The sequence below is a fragment of the Podarcis melisellensis genome (genome assembly GCF_964234715.1).
Source record: "Podarcis melisellensis genome assembly, chromosome: 10".
NCBI lineage: Eukaryota > Metazoa > Chordata > Lepidosauria > Squamata > Lacertidae > Podarcis > Podarcis melisellensis.
The window spans coordinates 36,103,861-36,127,164 of record NC_138542.1 but is presented as its reverse complement, the minus strand read 5'-3'; the positions used below and the strand labels follow the sequence as shown (position 1 = coordinate 36,127,164).

The 23,304-nt window shown below is 41.8% G+C and overlaps 1 protein-coding gene across 1 annotated transcript in view; it reads right to left on the bottom strand.

Moving 5' to 3' along the window:
- PTPRQ (protein tyrosine phosphatase receptor type Q) overlaps positions 1-23,304 on the bottom strand; it is a 137,554-nt gene that overhangs the window by 11,827 nt on the left and 102,423 nt on the right. Inside the window, exons 55-57 of the mRNA XM_081928752.1 lie at positions 17,031-17,057; positions 16,295-16,376; positions 7,110-7,200 (exon numbers count right to left, since the gene is read on the bottom strand). Coding sequence (XP_081784878.1) covers positions 7,110-7,200; positions 16,295-16,376; positions 17,031-17,057 — 200 coding nt within the window. The remainder of the gene's footprint in view (positions 1-7,109; positions 7,201-16,294; positions 16,377-17,030; positions 17,058-23,304) is intronic.

Here is a 23,304-nt window from a genome sequence, read left to right as displayed (position 1 = left end):
TCCCAGCTTGACACGTAGATTCTGGAAACTCTCTCTTGGTAGGGGTTTCGTCAGGATGTCAGCAGTCATCTCTTGGGTGCTGCAGTGGGATAGCTCCACAAGTCCATCCTGGATCATCTGGCGTATGTAGTGGTATTTAACCCCAATGTGTTTTGTTCTGGCCAGGAACTTCTCACTCTGTGTCAGCTTCAGGCAACTTTGATTGTCCTCCAGCAAGCTGACAGGCCCTTTTCTCACCAACCCAAAGTCCTTTATGAGTTGATCAAGCCAGGCGATCTCTCTGCAGGCTTCTGTTGCTGCAACGTATTCTGATTCTGTGGAAGATAATGCTACACAGCTCTGTTTATAACTGCCCCATGCAACAGGTCCATCACCAAACATGAAAACATGACCACTTGTTGATTTATAATCAGCATTATCCCCAGCCCAATCCGCATCAGTATACCCAACCAACTTAGGGTCTCTGACGGCTGGTAACCTTAATTTACAATTCATGGTACCCTTCAAATATCGCACCACCCTCTTTACACCTGCCCAATCATGCTCAGTGGGAGAATTCACTTTTCTGCTAAGAATCCCCACAGCATTAGCTAAGTCAGGTCTACATGTGGTAACTAAATACAAAAGTTTACCAATCGCCGACCTGTAGTCATTGTTGTCTGGCAACTGCTTCGAATCCTGCTGATTCTTCAGGAAGTCAGTAGCCATCGGTGTAGCAACTGGATGTGCGTCTTGCATCTGCATGTGCTCAATTAGCTCGTGGATCTTCTGTCTTTGGCTGAGAAGAAATGAACCGTCCTCTTCTCTTTCCACCTGGATCCCGAGGTAGTACTGGACATCTCCTAGCTCCTTGACCTCCACCTCTTTGCTAAGGTGTTTTACTATCTGTGTATAGTCTTTCTCACTTGCTGTGGCAATAATCAGGTCATCAACAAATGCTAGAATATATGAGAATTGTCCATTATTTGACTTACTGTACAAGCACTTGTCAGCGTCGCCTTGCTTGTACCCAAGTTGCGTCAGCATTTTATGCAACTTCTGGTTCCAGGCTCTAGCAGCCTGTTTAAGTCCATAAAGTCCTTTCTGGAGTTTGCACACTAAATGCGCCTCATGTGGTTTCACAAAACCTTTGGGCTGTTTCATATAAATTTCTTCTGAAATCTGCCCATGTAGAAAAGCGGTAGCAATGTCTATGTGTTTCACTCTCATTTTCTTGGAGGCTGCAATGCTTAAAAGCATTCTTACACTGCTGTACCTCACGGTTGGTGCAAAAACTTCATCATAGTCTTCACCAAAACGCTGTGAAAATCCCTGTGCTACAAGTCTAGCTTTGTAGCGCTGCACTTCTCCTTCTGACCCCTTCTTAACCTTGAAAACCCATTTACTGCCAATGGCCTTCTTACCGGGAGGCAGCTCAGTGAGTGTCCAGGTCTTGTTCTGATGCAGTGCATCCATCTCCTCCTGCGCGGCCTTCCTCCAGAGACTGGCTTCTGCAGCTGGCATCTCCTGTATCTCTTCCCAAGTGGAAGGTTCCTGTGGAAACGCCGACCCTGCAAAGTAGGACAACCGTAATGGTGGGACACCTTTGTTGGTTCTGGACGAGCGTCTGACCTCTGGTTCTGCAACCGCATCAGCTTCCTCATCCTCCTCCAACGCAGGCATGTCCCCATCTGAGTCCTCATCTTCGTCTCTGGTGCCGCCAGGGTTCTGGTCCTCTGCGTCTTCTAGTGTGTTGCCTGTAGGGGGCGCTGTAACACTCGAAGGCAGATTATTACTTTGTGGGGTCTCAAAAGGGAAATATACAAACTCTTGAGTCCTTTCTGACTCATCTGAAGAATCCACAACAGTGTTCTTAGTGTCTACTTTTCCATATTCATCAAAATAAACCGCATGGTATGCATTTGTCTTACCAGTTTGTAAGTCCATAATTCTGTATCCTTTGCCTCCAGAGGCATATCCCACAAGGATACCTGCTTTTGCCCTGGAGTCAAGCTTGTGTCTGTGTTCTTTGGGCACGTGGAAGTAACACGGACTTCCAAACACACGTATGTGCGAAAGATTGGGAGCTTTCCCATGCCAAAGTTCAAATGGTGTGCGCTCTGCACCTTTAGTTGGCAGTCTATTCTGCAAATAGACCGACGTGTACACTCCTTCGGCCCACAGCTTCTGTGGCAAACATGCATCCTTTAGCATGCACCTTGTCATGTCCATAATGGACCTAAACTTTCTCTCAGCTATGGCATTCTGCTGTGGTGTGTAAGGAATTGTGGTTACGTGTGCAATTCCTTCCTTGGCCAGGAGAGCCTGCGTTTCATTTGAGCAGTACTCACCTCCATTGTCACTCATTAGCACAGCTGGAGCTCTTTGGAATTTATTCTTGACCATGGCAATGTATTCCTGGAGCTTGTCCACTGTCTCACTCTTCTCTTTGAGGAAATATACAACACAAAATCTTGAAAAGTCATCCAGAAATATTAAAATATATCTATTCTTTCCCAGTGAGGGAACATTCATGGGTCCACATATGTCAGTGTGCACTATGTCAAGCACTTTGTTGCTTCTTTGTTCTGCACAACGTGGAAATGAAGGTTTTACAGCCTTCTCAGTAATACAGCTTATGCACTTTTCTGGAGCTTTGTTGCTCTGCTTTACCTGCAAACCTCTTACAAGATCTCTTTTCTGTAGATCCAGAATGACGTTGGTGTCTCTATGTCCAAGCCTTCTGTGCCATAGGTCCAGATCTGCTTCATCCTTCTGGCTGGAATGTGCCACTTTTGCAGACTGATTCTCTGAAAGATCAAGCTCATATACACCATTGATTAGCTTTGCTTGAGCAAACACTTTGCCATTTCTAGTCACTTTACATTCTCCATTTCCAAATGTGATCTGGAAACCTTTCTTGTCCAAAGTGGACACGCTAATTAAATTGCAGCTCAGCTCTGGAACATACAAAACTCTAGAGATTGTGTTCTCAATGCATTCATTGTTTATATTGCATTTCAGACTCATGGAACCTGCACCTTTTGCTTTAACAATGTTGCCATCTGCAATCTCAATTTCAGATCCTTCTTCATCATTTATCTCATTAAAATAGTCCTTTTTATATGAAAAATGTGAACTGGCACCTGAATCTAAAATCCATTTATTACGTCTATTCTCACGATTCTGGACTGTTAAATTCCTTTCTTGCAGTAGCCATGTGCATTCACATTTCCCCTTCTTTTCTCCTTTTGGCTGAAAGGGGTGGGGTTTCTTTGCTTTAGGAGCCCTGCAATTCTTTGCAATGTGTCCTTCTTTGTTACAATTGAAACAAATCACTTTCTTAGGCATCTCTTTCGACTTTGTAAATTGCCTAGATGCATAACTACTGTCTTTGCTTCTAGCATTTCTCACTGGAGATTCAGCTCTATCTCTGCATTCTTCTTTTAAATAACCAATCAAGTCTTTAAAAGTCAGACCTTGTCTATGATCCATCAAACTTACAAATGCGCTAAAGCGTGGTCCAAGTGATGATAACAAAAATGCTACCTTTGTATCTTCATCAAAAGCTTTGGGAGTCAAATCAATTCTTTGAATAATCTCAGTAAACTTGTTGATGTGCTCTGTGAATTCCTCTTTTGAATTCATCCTCAATCTGGTTAATTTACACACCAAGTTTCTGAAGCAGTTTATGCTAGATTCTCCATACACGCGCTCAATATCTCTTAAGATTTGAGATGCATCATCTGTACTATTTATTAATGATAGCTGCTCATCGCGAAGTCCACTCAAAATTATGTGTCTAGCTTCGCTGTTCATGCGTTTCCAAGCACTTATCTTGGCTAAATCCTCCTCAGACGATCCTGTAGGCTGAGGCTTTAAAGCTTCCAAAATGTGCTTATAATCTAAACATGCTATCAAGCGCTGCTTCCAGTGTATGAATTTGTGTTCATTCAGCACAGGCATTCCTAGCTTTGCATCACTATCAAAAGCTGCTCTAGCCATCTTAAAATCCAAAAATTTGAAAATTCTTCAAAATTTCAAAATTTCTCAAAATTTTAAAATCAAAATCTCAAAAATCTCAAAATAATTCTTCACTGCCTTGGGTCACTGTGAACTCTGAGGGAAGGGGGGGGGTTGCTTAATCCCCACTGCACAATGGAACAAAGGACCATGTGCTTACCAGGAAGTTAACTCAGAAAAATACTACTCAACTCAAAATCACAATCCAAAGCAATCCTTCAAAAATGCGCAGAAATATGCAATACTGGGCCCATAACCCTTTGTGGGAATGTTCTGGGGTGCAGGAGAGGATATATTGACTAATTATATCCTTATCCAACTTGTGCTAACAAGTTCCCAAAATATCAGCAGAGTTTATAAACATTCCCTTTTTAGTTTGCAACGGTAACGTGTGCACAGGTTCGCTAGAACCTCTATAATAATTACTCTGGTAATTTCCCCTTTGATCCCTCTTAAAATACAAGACACTACACAGTCTTTATAAAAGTATAAAAGAGTTTACTCACGTTCTGTTCACAATATGATCCCAGAAGGCACACAGACTTAAAAAGGTAAAATACATTTAGAATCTATCTTGTAGCAAGATAGTCCTTATCTCCTCTCTTGGCTGGGAGCCAAGAGAGCATCCTTAGATGTTCCTCATGGAAGGAAGATGGCAGCGAGAGGCAAGAGAGAGAGGCAAGAGGCAAGAGAGAGAGATGGCTGCCTGCCCTGTGCTTTTATCATTACCTGCACAGGTGAGGCCACACCCACCTCTGGTCACATGCGGAGGAAGTCCGTCCCCAGGAAGTTTACCTGCTTGCTGGACAGACATCCCTCCCCATGTTCTAACATGTACACTCTAGGAATGTTGTCATTGACTGCTCCTGTGTTTTACATCCCACAGGATTTAGGTTTGATGAGGCCCTAAGCTACTAAAGGTAATGGGGCCCTTTATATGTCCAGCTGTCCTTTGTCAACAACAAATTGTTGCTGTTTTTTGTGTTGAATATATGCTATATGGTAATTTATGGACCTAATAGGTATCTGAAGCCATTTGCACATAACAAATTATTTACATTATAGGAGCCTACACAACACAAAACACTGTTGCTATATGTAGGGTTTTTTATTTGTTTTTTTATCTTATATTTTGGAAATGTACATCCAGTCCCCCCCCCTTAATTTTTTGGGCGGTCCCCAATAGAGGGGCCCTAAGCTATAGCTTGTTTAAAGGTAAAGGTACCCCTGCCCGTACGGGCCAGTCGTGTCCAACTCTAGGGTTGTGCGCCCATCTCACTTAAGAGGCCGGGGGCCAGTGCTGTCCGGAGACACTTCTGGGTCACTTGGCCAGTGTGACGAAGCTGCTCTGGCGAGCCAGCACCAGCGCAGCACACAGAAACGCCGTTTACCTTCCCGCTATAAAGCGATACCAATTTATCTACTTGCACTTAAGGGTGCTTTCGAACTGCTAGGTGGGCTAGGTGGGACCGAAAGACGGGAGCTCACCCTGCCGCGGGGATTCAAACCGCCGACCATACGATTGGCAAGTCCTAGGCACTGAGGTTTTACCCACAGCGCGACCCACGTCCCTTAATAGCTTGTTTAGCTTATACTTAATATGGCACTGGGTTAGCATTTCAGCCTTAAACTGTTTCCTATTGTGAATTTTAAAAACAATAGAATGCATCCTTCATTATTGTTCATCTTACACAGAAAGAAGTGAACTCCTCTGTTACCTGTGGATTTTATCTGTGCTTCTTTGGCTAGCCTCTTTGCCAAAATGGGGGGAAATGACTGCCCATTTCTTACCACCCAAAATCTTTATTTCAAAAGTAAAGGTAAATTTAAAACCTTTACTTTCCTTTACTTTCCTACTGCCTCCCCCCTGGAGGTTTCCTTAATTTATAGCAAAACTGTCCCTCCCTGATGTCTGAAACAAGATAGGATGACTAGTTTATACTGAACTGTGAAATCAAGGCGGTGAAAGTGGCTCCAATCCTAATCCCATTTACTTGAGAGTAAATTCACTAAATTCAATAGGATTTACTTTGGAGTAGACATGGTTAGGTTTGCAGCCATGGATGTCTTTGTGATGGGTAATTAATCAGTTCATTATTTTTTTTGTCTTTAAGCTGTCACGAGGCTCTTTGCTGTTTTTGCTGCATAAAAGACCAATACTGCTACCCTTCTGGAAATTCATTAACTTTGAAAGGAAACATGCAGGGGATGTAGATATCTTGTAAATATCTGTTGATGGCTGAGATGCACGTTAAAAATATGCATATATTTGCCTTGCTGGAAAATGATATAAACATACACACATGTGAAAATGAACATTGGAATGGACTGAGGCATGTTTGTGTATGCCCAGCCCTAAACCATTTTGACTGCAGTTTTTTATTTCTATGAACCACTTTAGTATTCTCTAAATGAAAAGTGGATTTAAAATGATTTTAATAAAATAATTAAAATAAGGTAAAAAAATAAAACCTCTGAAACAGATAGCAGGAGCAGCTGTTCTAAAAAGTTAATAGCACAGAATGTGGTTACATTAACAGAGGAATGCCTTGCCCCCGTCTCACATCGCAGCTAATGCTTAAAATAATAGTGGCATTTCTGTCTTATTAACTGAAAAATGAAGCAGTGCTGACTACAGAGAGACAGACCCCTGTCTCCTATGATAAAAATCTATCCTCAATTTATAAGTTACCATATATTCACTCTGATCTTTCGGAAAACTCTTACACAGCACATTTACAAGTATCTTAAAAAAGCATCGCCATATTTAAAGGGAAACGGCCAACAGGTGGATTTCACCTTTTTATTTACAAAAAAAATATCTTTCAATAAGCGTAAAATAAAGATGTTGATACCACTTTGATTATGTTACAAAGCTAAGAAACTATTTGAGACTATAAAGATACCAGCACCTCCAGTTTAATGGCTGTGAGTGAAAGCAAAAACTTAATTATAAAAAACCCACAAAACTCTCAAGTCTGTAATAAGAAATTATCATGTAGTAAACACACTTCTTCCCAGACATCACAGTGAAAAATAATTTAAAAAAAGTTTGAGACACTTTTTAGCTAGCGGAGAGAAAGAATGATTTGTAAAACACAACATACATGGCTTGATGTTGGGAAAACGGTTTTTAGACCTGTTCCAAGGAAGATCAGCATCAGCTGAGGCAAGATCTGGAAGAAACTTGGGAAGTTCCTATAAAACAACATATATGTTAGAATGTATTTGGGGTCGCTTTTCAGATCAGCAATGTAAATATAATATGAAATTTGTTCACTGAGTGGCATACACAATATTACGTTTATAGATGCATAATACAATCTTAAAAAGAAGTTCCTAAACGCTAGCAAGGCTATTTGTCTTTGCCCTCCAAAATAAGTTAATATACCTGATAAATGTTTTTGCAAGGTACAAAAGGGAGTAAATAGATCCACTATTTATTTATTTTTTAGAAAGTCTCAGATAGAAAAACTTATTAAAGTTACATGTCATCCAAAGTGAAAATTAACTTTTTTAAAAAAGTTATTAAAAAAATATTTTGATGCATTTTAGCATTTGTATGCCTAAAATAAAATGTGGCAATGATACCAAAATAGAATTCAGGTGAACCATTCCAGTATGAGGAAAGATTTGGAGGGGTTGAAGTGTATTGAATTTCTAAGGACAGCTGGTAACATTACAGAAGCCTTTCACCTCACTGTCAACCCTTGTTACAACAGCAGTTTCAGATGCTAAACTACAGAACAGACTGTCAGGCTGAACAATCTAAGCTTATATGAACTTTCACCTTGGAAGTCAAGATGAAGTCGGAGTGCCACTTTTTGTGTGGCTTTTAATGGAGGGAACTAAATAAGGAGAAAGCCTTTTCCTGAGTTGCTTCCCTTGTAGCTATGATGGCCTTGTGCTTTGCTACAGTATGAGAACAAGAAAGTATTTAATCAAACATGGGCGATTGGCAATTTGTTATTCCTCACTGACCTCTGCCTCAGTTCAGGAAGGACAGGAAGATGTATACTGGGCATAACGAATAGGGATAAGGAAATACATGAATGAATCATAGCCCAGTTCAAAGTATTAAATGTAATCTACAATGCAAGGGAATAGAAGTGGCATGGCCAGGTCACATAAAAAGTAGGGTACCTCAACGACTACTTTTTAAAACTTATTTTAAAAGCAAATTAAAGCAAAGTGTTGTGAAGATTCGTTGCTTTCACCACCCACCTATCCTCAGCTATTTTCATTTATTTCGACTTCCTGCCAACACTGTCATTTGTTTTCTTGAGGTAAAATACTCTCATTCAAACATATTTCTGTAAACAACTCAACGCTCATCTAGCACCAATTGAACATGGACTGAAGTTATGGGCAAAGTTCAAAACTTTGCAAAGCGAAATGATACCTGGATAATTATTTCCACCTACCTGCTAATGTAAAGTCCATGATACAGAGATGCCCTTTTTGATTTTAACATTTTAAATGCACATGCACATGGAAGGTAGCATGGTATACTCCTAAAGGCTTTGTATAGATATTAAAAAGCACTACAAATAAGATGCTACCCTGAAGCACTCCACAGCATAACTGCCAAGGAGAATGAAAGGCAATCATCCAATGCTATTCTCTGAAATGGACCCTGGAAACAGGATTGGAACCACGTTAAAACAGTGCTTCTGATACCCATCCCACTAAGTTGGCTCAAATGGATACTAAGGTCAATAATATCAAAAGCTATGGAGAGCTCAAGGAAGAATAAGAGCTCAAGGAAGAAGGAAAAGTCACACTCCCAGTAAAGGTCATCCAACAGGGTGACCAAAGTTGATTCAGTTCCATAGCCAGGCCTGAACCCAAATTGAAATGGGTTGAAATAATGTTTCATCTGCACTGGAAATTTCACTGCAGATTGCAACAGGTGTGGATGAGGCATCAAGATCACTACAAAGGCAAGCGACTTTGTCCTCAAAGTGTCTTGGGCTTCCAAAGGGCATAAAACTTCATTCCCTAGAGCAGATGCTGGACATTACAAAAAGGCTTCATGTATGAAAAAGCTCCATACACATCTAGATTCATATGGGAGTAGGCTATTTTTGAATGACCTTACAGTACTTTCAGGAGTGGCTAAACTGTGGCCTTCTAGAAGCTGTTGGACTACAACTCATATCATCCCTGATCATTGGCCATACTGACCAATGGGAGTTCAAGTCCAACAACATCTGGTGGGCCACAGGTTTCCCTTCTCTGCCTTACCACTTCTTTTTATGTTTTATTATTAGTGCTAGTTTACTACTATTTTAACAGAGTAGTGTGCGACAAATGCAACTCTCAGTTTCCCTGTCCTAGTAAGATGGAATTTCTGCTCTTGTTGGAAAAAAGAGCTCTCCATGCATTGTTCATAAGTTTCTTATGGTGAGTTCATTATTACATTCAGACCAAGACTGCTTAAGAACCATGATCAAGAATCTGTAGGAAATACTATTCATCTTATCACTCTTTTGTTATTATTTCCTAAGTGAGTGAAACATTATAATCCAATAGTATAACTGTCAATTGATTTTTTCTTCTTCATTATTCACAGATCCAGACAATGAACACTTCATGGCAAATCTATAAATCCAAAATAATAGAGTCACTGGAGAATGACAAATGATTTTTAGGATAGTAAATGACTCCATGTGCTGGTAATGATGAACACAACGCTACTGAGATAACAAAAATGATCTATTTCTGAATTTTTTTTTTAAAAAACGATGCGCATAGAAAATAAGTTACTTACAAAAACAATGAAAAGTCCAAGACTTAAGCATAGTTTTGGCATGACATAGCTATTATATAAATTTCACACACTCTTTAGAAGACCTATCTGTTTTCAACAGGAACAAAGGCTCTCGATGCTACGAGATGAGACATTGCTGGTTGTGATCATACATAGCGTAATCCATTGCAGACTGCAGCTATGACACCTTACAGAGATGAGCGGGTGCTAAACAAGAGTAACTCTCATTTATCTCCGAGGGATTTATAAAAGAAAAGTGTCTGGAAGGTTGGTGAAGGCTATAGGTCAGTGGTGGGGCACCTACTTTGCCTCCAGATTCAATTCCTGAGAGAGACTCTCTGAGAGAGGTAAAGGTAAAGGGACCCCTGACCATTAGGTCCAGTCATGACTGACTCTGGGGTTGCAGCGCTCATCTCACTTTATTGGTCGAGGGAGCCGGCGTACAGCTTCCAGGTCATGTGGCCAGCATGACTAAGCCGCTTCTGGCGAACCAGAGCAGCGCATGGAAACGCCATTTACCTTCCCACCAGAGTTGTGTTAGGATATTTCCGTTCCACCTTAAAAGGGAGCAGGCTGTATGAGTCAGAGTCTGCGTGTTTCCTGTTTCTCAGGATGTTTAAGTTTGCTATTGCTTTCGTTTTCTCTCTCTGCGCCAGAACACGCTAGCAGTCAGTCATGTTTTTCTTTGTTCTGACCAACGCTGAATAAACATTCTAAATGATACTCTCCTGAGTGCAACTTTTGCTGTGTGAACTCTGCTGAAAGAGTGTGCACCAGCCCAGGAATGTGGCAGGAATGTTTCTGAGGCTTGGTGCCGCTAATTCCAGATACTGCGTGACTACAGAGATCAACAGATCGTCCGGAGACGACGTGAAGGCAGTGATGGCCTTTGTCTCCCTGGCAGTATCCCAACAACAGGTTATGGGCCCAGATTCACGGCACTTACAGGAGAGTAAGAATGAAAATGCAACAGACTGCTGCTGAGGTATGTGAAAAGCAAAATGAGGAGGCTTTTCTGTTGGGCTGCGCGGCAAGGCTTAATTGGTCTGGGAGCAGCGCCAGAGAATTCGTGACTAATGGGAGCCAAGATAAGGAGTCTTTGAAGTAAAGAAAGAGACTCGGGCTCACGTAAAGACCTGGAATGGAGTTTTTCCAAGTGTCTGAAGCTGCTGAATGCCCTAAGTTAAATGGGGGAAATTATCAGACCTGGGCAAAATGGTGTGAGAGCTTGCTGCGTCAGTACGGAGTGTGGCAAACCGTGTCTCAAGCCCCCCCAGTTCCTCTGACAGAGAAATGGGAGGCCCAGAATTCAAGGGCCATTGACATAATCGTCCTGTCCGTCTCTCTGGAGGAAATAAAAACGCTTGCTGGCAATGTGACTGCACGTGAGATGTGGAATGCTTTAAAGAGAGCTCATTTGCCAGTCCTCCCAGCTCAGAGTCTGGAGGCCCAGGGTGTGACTGCATCGGAAGTCCTGGCTGTTTCCCAGAATGCGAATGAATGCAGGGATGCTGAGGGCACCGATTGCAAGCTGCAGGGGGAGCAGACTGTGATGTCAGCCCAGGCAGCATTCCAGCCTCCAGGGGGAGCCAAGGAGTCGGCAGCTGAGAGCTCTGTTTCTCGTGGGAGCCAAGGTCATCGTCTTTGCAGAGGCCGGAAGGCCAGAGGTAAACAAAGACAGATGTCTGCAGATGGCCCGAAGCAGAGGGAGGGTGAAGAGCCCACGCCAGTGGAAAACAAAGCTTTGTTAGCTGGCACAGCTTCACCAAAGGCTAAAGGCAAGCCTCATGGCCAGGAGCAGGGGGGCAAGCTGCAAAAGCCCACGCTGGTGGAAAACAAGGTTTTGCTTGATGCAAAGACTACTCCAAGGGCTAAAGCCAAGTTTGTTGTGGACTCAGGGTGCACGCGCCATTTAACAAAGGATAGGCACCTGTTTATCTCCTTTACACCTCAAGAAGGAGAAATCCACCTGGCTGATGGAAGGACGTTGCAAATTGCAGGAGAAGGGACTGTTAAACTTGCAAGTTTGCATACAACCATAAGTAATGTGCTTTTTGTACCTGGAGCCAAGGACAATCTACTGAGCGTCCCACAGCTGACTGGGCGTGGTTTTGAGATTTCCTTCAAGAGGAGCGTCTGTGTCATCAGGAAAGGCAAAGAGGACTTTTTGCATGCAAAGTTTATGGATGGTTTATTCTGTATAACTTATGATGACAATGCTGTTGTGTCTAATGCTGATTCTTGTTGTGTTGCACAAACTAACAAGGTTCTTCATGCAGGTTGTATTCATGAAGCACATCGAAGATTTTGTCACATGTCTTGGCAAGCACTAGCCAAGATGCCAGGGTTGGTTGAAGGTTTGAGCATCAAACCTTGTAAGTATCACATGAAATGTATATCTTGTGCAGAGAACAAGGTGAAGGTTGCTCCAAAAGGCAAGGAGTCTAGCAGGCAGGCTTCCAAACCCTACCAGCTAGTGCATGCAGACCTGGTAGGACCACTTGCGCCCTCTTTGGGAGGAGCAAGGTACTTCATGGTTCTAATTGATTCTTTTTCTAGGTACATTCATGTGTTTATGCTTGAGCAGAAATCGCAAGCATTCCCTAAGTTCAAGGCATTCTGTGCTTGGTTGCAGAATGTTCGTGGTGAAAGTATCGGTTGTCTTTTTACCGATCGGGGCGGGGAGTTCACTTCTCAGCAGTTTGAAGCTTTTCTGAGTGAGAAGGGAATCCAGCATGATTTATCAACGCCTAGATCGCCATGGATGAATGGACTTGCGGAGCGAGCAAATCAAACGTTGCTTCAAGGCCTAAAAACCTTGTTGCACGATGCCAACCTCCCTGAGAAGTTTTGGGGGGAAGCTCTGTCGACAGTGGTTTATACCGTTAATCGCAGACTGTCATCACCCATAGGTTGCACTCCGTACGAGAAGATGTTTGGAAAGAAACCGAACGTCAAGCACATGAGAATCTTCGGTTCTGACATGTGGGTACACTCCCCACAAAACAACAAGCTTGGGAAGCGTGGGGCACATGGTTTGTTCATGGGGTACGAGAAAGGTGCATACAGGGTGTGGATGACTAACTCTAAGTCCATTAAGTTCACCAAGAGTGTTGAGTACAATCCTAAGTGGGGGGAAAATGTGGGAATTTTCCAGAGTTACCCAGAGGAGGATGAAGGTGATGGGAAAAAGACAGATGATGTTGAGAAAGCTGAGGATGAGGATGATGATGATGATGATGATGATGATCAGAGTTCGGATTCCAGTTCAGTTGGTGGCGCTGCTGCTGCTGTCAGTGACAGTGATGACACAGCAGACTACAAGAGCGCAAAGGCCTCAGTCAGACCATCTGATGCGTCTGACAATGAACTGGAAGAACCACTGTTCACCATTGGTCACTTTTCTCCTAAGAAGGAGGAGATGAGTCCAGAAGACTTACGTCTGGTTCGCAGATCTGAGAGGGCCACCAAAGGCAGACCTCCAAAGAGATTTGCTGATGAGTTTGCTAAGATGGCAACTGCTGTTCTTAGTAGCTCAGAGAAGGTGTGGGAACCTTCAAGCTTCAAAGAGGTTCAGGAGTTAACCTCTAAAGATGCTGAGCCTTGGCTTAATGCCATGAAGGCTGAAGTTGATTCCTTGAACAGGAACCAAACTTGGGAATTGGTACCGGTAGTCCCAGGAATGAGACTGGTTGGCAGCAAATGGGTCTTCAAGGCCAAGACAGACCAGAATGGCAAGGTTGTCAGACACAAAGCCAGATTGGTTGCCAGAGGTTTTTCACAGGTACCAGGACAGGATTACCACGAGACCTACTCACCCACCGTCAAATATGAGAGCATTCGGCTAATGCTCAAGATAGCTGCAGAGGAGAAACTGCATGTTTCTCACCATGACATAAATACAGCTTTCTTGTACGGGATTCTGGGGGAGGAGCTGTATATGCTTCCACCTGATGGAATGCAGATACAGAAGGGAATGGTCTGTAGACTGCGGAAATCCTTATATGGTCTCAAGCAGAGTGCCAGGTGTTGGAACACAAAACTCACTGAGACGTTGCTTTCTCTAGGTTTTCACCAGGGCAAAGCTGATCCATGTGTGTTTGTCAAGGAGGAGGGGCAAAACAAACTGTATTGTTTATGTTTTGTTGATGATCTTCTGATGTTTTGGAAGAATCAGGCTTTTTACCAAAGCACCCTAGCTCAGCTGAAGGAGCACTTTGACATGAAGGATCTTGGTGAGGTATCCAACTATCTTTCTCTGCAGGTGGAGAGGGACCAAGCAGGTAGTTTTCTGGTGCACCAAACACAGAAAATTGCTGATGTATTAACCAGGTTGAATTTGGTTGATGCAAACCCAGCAGACACACCGATGGTGACGGGTTACCAGGTAGATAGTACTGCTGAAGCGTTCTCTGACACAACGCTGTACAGATGCATTCTAGGCAAGTTGAATTTCATTGCTAGATGCTCAAGACCTGACATTGCTGTAAGCACTAACCTGCTTAGCAGACATGCTAACAATCCTACTGTTCAGGATTGGAAAGCTCTGAAGCGCATAGCCCGCTATTTGAAAGGGACTATGCACTACAGGCTGAAGTTCACCAGTCAGAAGACTGGAGGTCTTGAAATCTTTGCAGATGCAAGTTTTGGAAGTGACACCACGGATGGTACAAGCACTTCTGGAGTGTGCTACATGTACAACCACTGTCTGTTTGACTGGTTGTGCAAAAAGCAGACAACAGTGAGCCTAAGTTCCTGTGAAGCAGAACTCAATGCTCTGTCATTTTCACTCATGGATTGTGAATGGTTGATGCAACTGTTTAAGGACATTGGGGTTTCTGTGAAATGTCCTATACAGGTATATCAAGACAATAGATCCTGTTTGGCTTTGCTGAACTCAGAGAGTTGCAAGCAAAGAACCAAGTACTTGCAGATTAAGCTACATCGTGCAAGAGAGTGTATTCAGAAAGGACTGATTCAGGTGTCCTACATGCCAGGAAATGAAATTCCTGCTGATCTGTTGTCTAAGGTTGTTAACAGAGAACAACTTAAGGTTTACGTACAGAAGTTGCAATTGGGTGAACCACAGGTACTACAGGTTACACGGAAAGGGGGAGGATGTTAGGATATTTCCGTTCCACCTTAAAAGGGAGCAGGCTGTATGAGTCAGAGTCTGCGTGTTTCCTGTTTCTCAGGATGTTTAAGTTTGCTATTGCTTTCGTTTTCTCTCTCTGCGCCAGAACACGCTAGCAGTCGGTCATGTTTTTCTTTGTTCTGACCAACGCTGAATAAACATTCTAAATGATACTCTCCTGAGTGCAACTTTTGCTGTGTGAACTCTGCTGAAAGAGTGTGCACCAGCCCAGGAATGTGGCAGGAATGTTTCTGAGGCTTGGTGCCGCTAATTCCAGATACTGCGTGACTACAGAGATCAACAGATCGTCCGGAGACGACGTGAAGGCAGTGATGGCCTTTGTCTCCCTGGCAGTATCCCAACAAGTTGTACCTATTTATCTACTTGTACCTTGATGTGCTTTCAAACTGCTAGGTTGGCAGGAGCAGGGACCAAGCAACGGGAGCTCACCCTGTCGCGGGGATTCAAACCGCCGACCTTCTGATCGGCAAGTCCAAGACTCTGTGGTTTAACCCACAGCACTCCTGCCTAAAACCATACAGAGCTTCTGCCAGCCAGTGTGGACAATACTGAGCTTGATGGAACAGTGTTCTGATGGTATAAGGCAGCTCCCATTGATCTCTGTGTTCCCAGGCCTGAGATAGGACTCCAATGTGAATTATTATTCTTTCCTAGAGGGCATTCAACTCACCCATGTTTGGGCTGCTGGGAGGAGGAAATTTCACCTGCTTCAAGATTCTATACCATCCTGAAACTTTGTGTCCATTTTCCAGATACTCCATGTCTCCTGCTGGGGACCCTTTCCCAGTCTGAGAATGACTCATTTAAAACTCCTTTCAAATTACAGTGGTACCTCGGTTTATGAACCTAATCCATTCCGGAAGTCCATTCTTAAATTGAAACCGTTCTTAAACCAAGGCACACTTTCCCTAATGAGACCTCCCACTGCCTGTGCCCTTCCACCGTTTGGCTTTCATTCATAGACTGAGGTAAAGTTCTCAAACAGGGACACTACTTCCGGTTTTGTGGAGTTCGTAAACTGAATCATTCGTAAACAGGACTGTTCTTAAACCGAGATACCACTGCATAGTTATATTGCTGAAATTGCCATTTTAAAAATATATGGATTTCTCTAAGATTAGAGTCAAAGGGATAATGAATACTTGGTGTCATTGCACAGGAGGCAGAAGGAAGATCACGGTATGGATAATTCTGATCGCACTGCAACAAGGAGACTGTAGTACCTAAATGGATAAACTGGTAATTGGGTCTTGATGATCAAGGCAAGAGTCCTTCATGGCCTTGCTTGCTTAAAATGGACATGAAATGTGACACATGAAATGAGTGTAGGTCTTGCAATGTTGTGACAACTGCTGGTAACATACCAAAAATTCTTCCTGAAACTTTAGGTTGTTGTTTGTACAAAGCTCTTCAACGTGTTGTAGAAAACATTTCTTGCCTATGGGCCTAGAAAACATTTTTAGAGAGAGTTAGTGGTTGCCTAGGATTTAATAATCAGAATCGAAATATATTGTTATCCAGATGTATAACAAAGATTAAGAAAAAACACAGTAATATGAATAGTTTACAAAAGGGAATAATTAGCTTTACGTTAGGAATTGTTTTGAAATAATAACCTCTTGCCACTTCAAACCTCCCCTGATTTAGTTGATATAACACAACTGTTATCTACAAACTGTGTGTTACAAATGTGATTGCTCCAAAGTTCAGTTGTTTGATATTTATGTGTGTCTGCAAAGTCACCTCTCAGTTCTATTCAAGCACATAATGCTTCTTTTGTCACACAGAAACCATTCTATACAATGCAGGGTTTTAGATATATAAAATATAGCAGTGACTTCATTCCCATAATTACATGGTCTTTAAACCCCAAGGAGTTAAATATCCCTATATTACTTGCCAAGCTAAAACACAGACATGCAGGCTTCACCCCAGAGAGAGAGAAAGCATTTCTCCAGTTACCATGCAATTAGTCATGCTTTTATGATTTATACACAGTTTGGAGCTTTTTCTAATAAATATACAAAAAGAAACCACACATTGTGATTCACCAAGCTAGCAAATCTATAGCCACAATGTAAAAATTAGCAGTCAACTTACTTGATGGATTTTCTATAACTAAGTAACCTGTAATAGAGATTATGTTAAATGATGTAAATTGCGAGTCAAAGAACACTTTGCATTCTGGTTAGGTTGTAGACACAACAGAGAGGTCAAAACTAAGAAGTAAAAAATTAATTCAATATTCCAGATGAATCAATTTTAAAACTTATTTGTGCTCCTTGTTATGGGATACCAAAGCAGTTGCACCAATTCTAAAATACTCTTAATTTTTTTACTAGCATGGAAATGAGATCTTGGTGCTATGGAATATCTAACTTGATTTGTATGGTGCAAAGATAATTAAGCAGAAGGGTTTGGTGGATTAAAAGTCTTATTTGGAAAATATTTCTGTTTAGAGAAAAGTTCATGCTTCATATCTTTCTTCAAACTCCTTTCTTCTCAAAAGCAGTAGAAAAATCCAATGTTTCAAAGCACATCCTGTTATGACATTATACACCTTAGTGTTGCTGTATGTCTCCCAAAGAAAGCTTTTAAAAGCACACACTGAGCTCAGATAAACTAGTCACACATTTAATAGCAATCTGCTTCATGTATGCATGCAATGTAAACTTTTCTAAATCGCTCAACACCTATAGTCAGCAGTGGCTAGTATCTTGAGCTTGGCTGAGGATTGGTCAGTGGGCTGCAGCCTGACTCCTCCTAGTTGTAGATGTTTGGCAAAGGACGCATGGTTTCAAGAAGGATCAAGGAGTTGACAGGTGCTGCTAAATTCGGGGATGCCTCCAGGATGACCTCTCATTTCCTGAAGGGAGGGTGCTGTGTCGAAAGTGGCACATAATATTCTCCTGTACTGCATTTGGCACAGGGTGATATCAAAACAAATCATATTCATGGACTGATGTCCATTGATTTCAGTGGGTCTGCTCTGAGTATGACTAACTCATAGAATCACGGAATTGCAGAGTTGGGAGGAAGGCCAAAGGTCATCTAGTCCAACCCCTTGCAATGCAGGAATCACAACTAAATCACAACTAAAGTGTTCCTGACAGATGACCACCCAACCTCTGCTTAAAAACATCCACCACCTTCTGAGGGAGTCCGTCTGTTGATGGTACCCGGGCCCTCCAAATGGGAGTGGCAAATACAAGGTAAGAAGCAGCCTAAAGTCTGAGTAATAAAATCTGTACTGTAAAATGAGAATGGAAAGGAGGTACCACAAGATAGGAGAAAATTATTCCTATATGTAGTCGCAGCAGCAAGAATACAACTTGTGAAGAACTGGAAAGGAAATTACATACCTACAAAAGAGGATTGGTTAATTAAATTAACAGAGTTTATAGAATTGGCAAAATTAACTGGGGTAATAAGATACCAAACACACCAGAAATTAAGGGCAGGATGGTTATGGTTCAAAGATTACATGAACAAACACTGCTCTAAAGATAACATGCTGATATGTGTAGACTAAGCTTGTAAGGATGACCTGATGTTATATTATAATAGTACCATAAAAGAAGTAATTACAGTGATAAATGATATGCAATGTAAATAAGAATTTAGGTGATTTAAAGATGGTGGAGGGAAGTCACACGGGTGTGGTATTTTATGTTCCTTTTGTCCTTACTTTTTCTTCTTACTTTTTCCATTTATTTTGTGGTTAAGTGTGTGTATCTTATTGTTTTGTTTGTTTGTTTGTAAGTACGTCTAAATAAAACATTTAATAATAATAATAATAATAATAATAATAATAATAATAATGTAATATAAATTATATTCATTTATGGGGTGGGGGCAGATTCAGAAACTGGCTTCCTAAGCTATGAAATTTAGAGAAGGATGTGAGGAACAGAGAGACATTCTATATAATGACCTTGTTCCTATAAACATTTCTAAATAGCAGCATACTTCTCAAATTATTTTACCCTAGTATATCAATGAAGAACCCGAATTCCAATGACCAACTTTTTTCTGTCTGCTTTTTAGCATTTTGTTAAAAAAACTGTGTGCAGTAGGGTTCAGTATAAAAATGGCTGGAGAATTTCCCAGCTTCCATCTCTTGATTTCAATGGAAGTTTTTAGGAAATTCATTTATTAAAATCGATTTCAGAATTCTGTTGCTGAAATTCTGGTTCTGCAGAACAGATTGATGATGGATGTGGCTTGTGAATAGGATACTTCACAAAAAAATAATACAAGAAAGTCACATTAAAATTAACCTAACATGTAAAAGGAGAACATTGCATGGGAAAGAAAGTGATACTCTCAGGGAAGCCATTGCTGAATAGAAGTCCTGAGGTGCTTCTATAAAGGCGAGGAAAGAAGGACAAATTATTACAATGCCAATGTAGAAATTCACTAGCTCAGGGGCAACTTGCTGTAATAAACTCGCCCAACTATGTAGCTAGATCCTATTTTTAAAAATATGTTTTACATGGACAAAAAATGAAATCATGTGTTGTACAACAGGTATTCATAAACTTATCTAAATCGGTAAATTGGTAAACCAAAACCAGGATTGTTCTGCTAAAAAACATAAGGTTCCCACTGAAAAAGCTGAACATTTTTTAATAAAGCATTTCTCAGTGGAGATATTTGTGCTTTCTTGGTGATTTATTTTTAAACTTTCAGTTAAAAGGGCAAACCATGTGTCGTCAATAGAACTAGATACAATTGCAGCTTAATTGAATTAGGGATCATGTTTGATCTATGCCATATTTAGATGTCTACCGTACAAAACTTGGTTTTGAGGAGTTTAGTGTTTCAGAAATAGTGGACACCAAAATGCCCTTTCTGCTAATTTAGGCTGCAATCCAGAGAGTAAGTCACTTTGAACTCAATGGGGCTTCCTTCTCAGTTGACATGCACAGGCTTGTGCTGTTAGTTCTCTATTCAGGCAACTATCTTTGCAGTTTTGTAGTAATTCAAGGATACCATTTTATTTCAGACTGGAAAATTCAATATTGCAATGAGACTTGCCTATGAATGTTTACTTGGGTGTAAGTTCCACTGCACAGGCATATTCCCAGATAGGTGTGCACAGGATTTCAGTCTGAATTGCTTTAAGGTTCTTAGAATAAGCTTTTTGAAATAAATCAGACATTGCTCTGTTAGCAGTTTGGCTTTATTCATATAACACCCAGCTTTACTTGACAGTCTGATCCTGTGGATGTTTGGAAATACATGCCGCTGGGTTAAGTAGGGTTTAATCCCATGAAAGGTAGTGTAGGATTGCAGCCTACAATGCCATAATTAAATATCAAATAATAAAATCTGTGTTAAGGCAGCCTGCTCTGCTATTGGACCTTGTGTGAAATATATTTTGGAGCCCCTTCTCAATTTTGGGGGGCTATACACCAGTGCCTAATTACATACCTTCTGGCTGGAGATAAAAAATTATTATGAGAGGAAGAAATTTAATTAAACATGGAGAACACAACTTCAGAATCTATAGGAAGAATAGATGGATTTTATGCCTAATAGTAATCGACATGACAAAGTTATTATTAGAGAAATGAAAACAAATGCAAATGATTGTATAAACACAGCATATGACTAAATTATAATTTATGATAATTTAAACATATCTATGCATTTGGTGGGCCCCTGGAAGCTTTGGGCTTTTGTGTTCTACATACCCTGCATAATATGAATAAGAACATAATATGAGCTTGCGGGATCAGGCCATTGTTGCATCCAGTCCAGCATCCTGTTCTCACAGTGGCTGACCATATGCCCACCACCTTATATGTCTGCCACTGACACTGCATGTGGGAATGGGATCCTTCATGCATCTGGATAGATCGCATGTGGGTAATATCAATGCACCATAGTTTGAGAGGCTACATGTGGAGAATCCTTTGCTGAATCGGTAGCAGGGGTATACCTAGTGATTGGATAGGTTGGTCCCTGCCAAGGGCCCAGACAGTGGCAGAGGAAGCCACTCGGGCACCTAGGGTGGCGTGCCCAGGGGAGGGGCAAGGGCAGGGCGGGCACACCGCGGGGCCTCTGGAGTATGCCTGCCTCCTCCCACTCAGCCACCCTACAGCTGGGGGAAGGCAGTGGGTGGACCATTTGGGCAGCATGGAGCCTGCGTGAGCCCAAGCCACTGTGTCTCTCCCAGGAGAGATGCATGGCTTGGGTGCACTGCAGGCCCTGCGGTGACTGCCGCCTGGCATTTTGTCACCCCCCTCTGTGGTGACACCTGGGGCAGACCGCACCCACTGCACCTCCCTTACTCTGCCCCTGGGCCCAGGCCCAGACTGATTGTAGAGAAATCTAACTTCTCCACTCTGACTAGGAGTGGCTAGGAGCCTGTCTGCCCTTCTGCGAATAACCCAGGCCACTCCTACGCTCTTCTGAAAGGAATACGGACAGGGGTACCAATACAGCTCTTTGTCAATGGCACAAATCAGCTTAGGTATGCCTCTGATTTGCACATGCAAACAGAAGTTCAGATCAAATGGTTCTGATTTAACTGTTCATAGGTAAGGGGGTTGATCCTAGGCTCTTCCTTCTGCTCTCAGCACTGGCCTCCTCTGGGATGGGAAGCTTATTGTACATAGCACCATAGGATATATGCAGGTGAATTAGGACCAAGAGTTAAGTGCATTATATAATTCCTAATACAAAAGAAAAATCCAAGCATACTCTGCGCAAGGAATGTAAACTTGTCAAGGACATAGGAATAGTGACCTTTCAAGAGACAGGAAGGTTATTACGCCATTGCATAAGTTTTCTTCAAGTTGCAGACTACTAATATACTTGTGTACAAGAAACCTATGCAAGAGATCCGTGCCTCAGTACTTTATTGTGCAGAGATTCAAAATAGATTAATGGCAAAATAATTGTGTTGGTCTTTAAGATGCCACAAGAATATGTTGTATTTGGTGCAACAGAATAACATAGCTAATTGGCTACCGCTTTGTGAGACGTATTTGAGTGATAGGTGCAGCCTTTGAGCCTAGCTGAAGCTCCATTCCAGCATGACATTCTCCCCTTCCCCCTCACTCAAGGGTTTTTTTTTTTTTTTTGGTCTAAATTTTATAAGAAGCCATTTATTTATGTTGGCAATGGTGACTGGAGTTCATGTTGTCATACAGCATCAGCTTACTCTCTGGCTCAATCTGTTGAAAATCTATGGGGAATTACAGCTTGTTCAATAGAAAACCACAGAAATGAATGAGCAGACTAAAGGCTTAACTCATAAGCACCACAAGCACTTGCTAGGAATAACCAAGGAAGTAATTTTCAATGAGTTAAATGAGATTTTCATAGGTCTAACCCTTCAGGGACAGTACAGATCAATAATTCCTTATGAGAGGCCCTTACAATAGTCCCCCACCCAACCAATGTACTGGAGCTCAATATCAGGGCTTAAGACTACTTCATAACAGTCTAAGACATTCATACACAAAGACAGTTAGCACATTTTGAGCTGGCAGCCCTCTTGGCAATGTCTGAGCTTCATCTTTCCCACATTCAGAGGAGTGGTTTAAAAAGGGGGGACACAGCAGCAACTGGCAATAATGTCAAATGCTGTTATTAAGACAGCACTGAGATTTTGACGTGATCCAGTGCATATGACTTTTAGTCTTCAGTGCTGATGAGAGAAGGCACTGTTATCGGGAATTTGTAGAAAATGTTTTTCATGCATTAAATACGCAGTTGCTACCTTGGCTACTGTTACTGATCCAGTCTAGACAACTCTGGTCAAAAAAACAACACCTCACATCACCAGCAGCCAATTATGTGGACCAGATAGGGAAGCAGCACGATGCTGTCATGACATGAGTTAAGTTTTGCCACATGTTGTGGAGGAGGGAAGCTAGGAATAGAGCTGTCATTGTGAGTGGCAGCCTTGTTTTATCATATCGCGTAGTTCTCTAATTTTTATGAATTTATTCTAAATTAACTGGATGCTTTATAGGAAAGTCAGTTGTGTTGTAGTGCTTAGCATGTTGGACTAGCACCTGGAAACTGGGGTTAGTATCTCCACTGGTGACCTTAGACTAGTCACTACCTCACAGGGCTGTTGTGGAGATTAAATGAGGGAAGGACCATCTACAGCACCTTGAATTCCTTGGAGCAAAAGGTGGGTTATGAGTGGGGGGAAATAAACAAACTGATTATAGTCAATCACCAATTGTTGTCCAAGAAAACTTCAGTTTGAAGTTCTGACTATCCGAACAAATACTATTCTTGATATACAAAAGTCAGCATGTCTAATTTCATTGGGGGGGGGGGAGTACTTTTGTTTTCATTAGTACCAGCAATAATCATTCTCTTTTTATCTACCTGAAGGTGGCTTTCT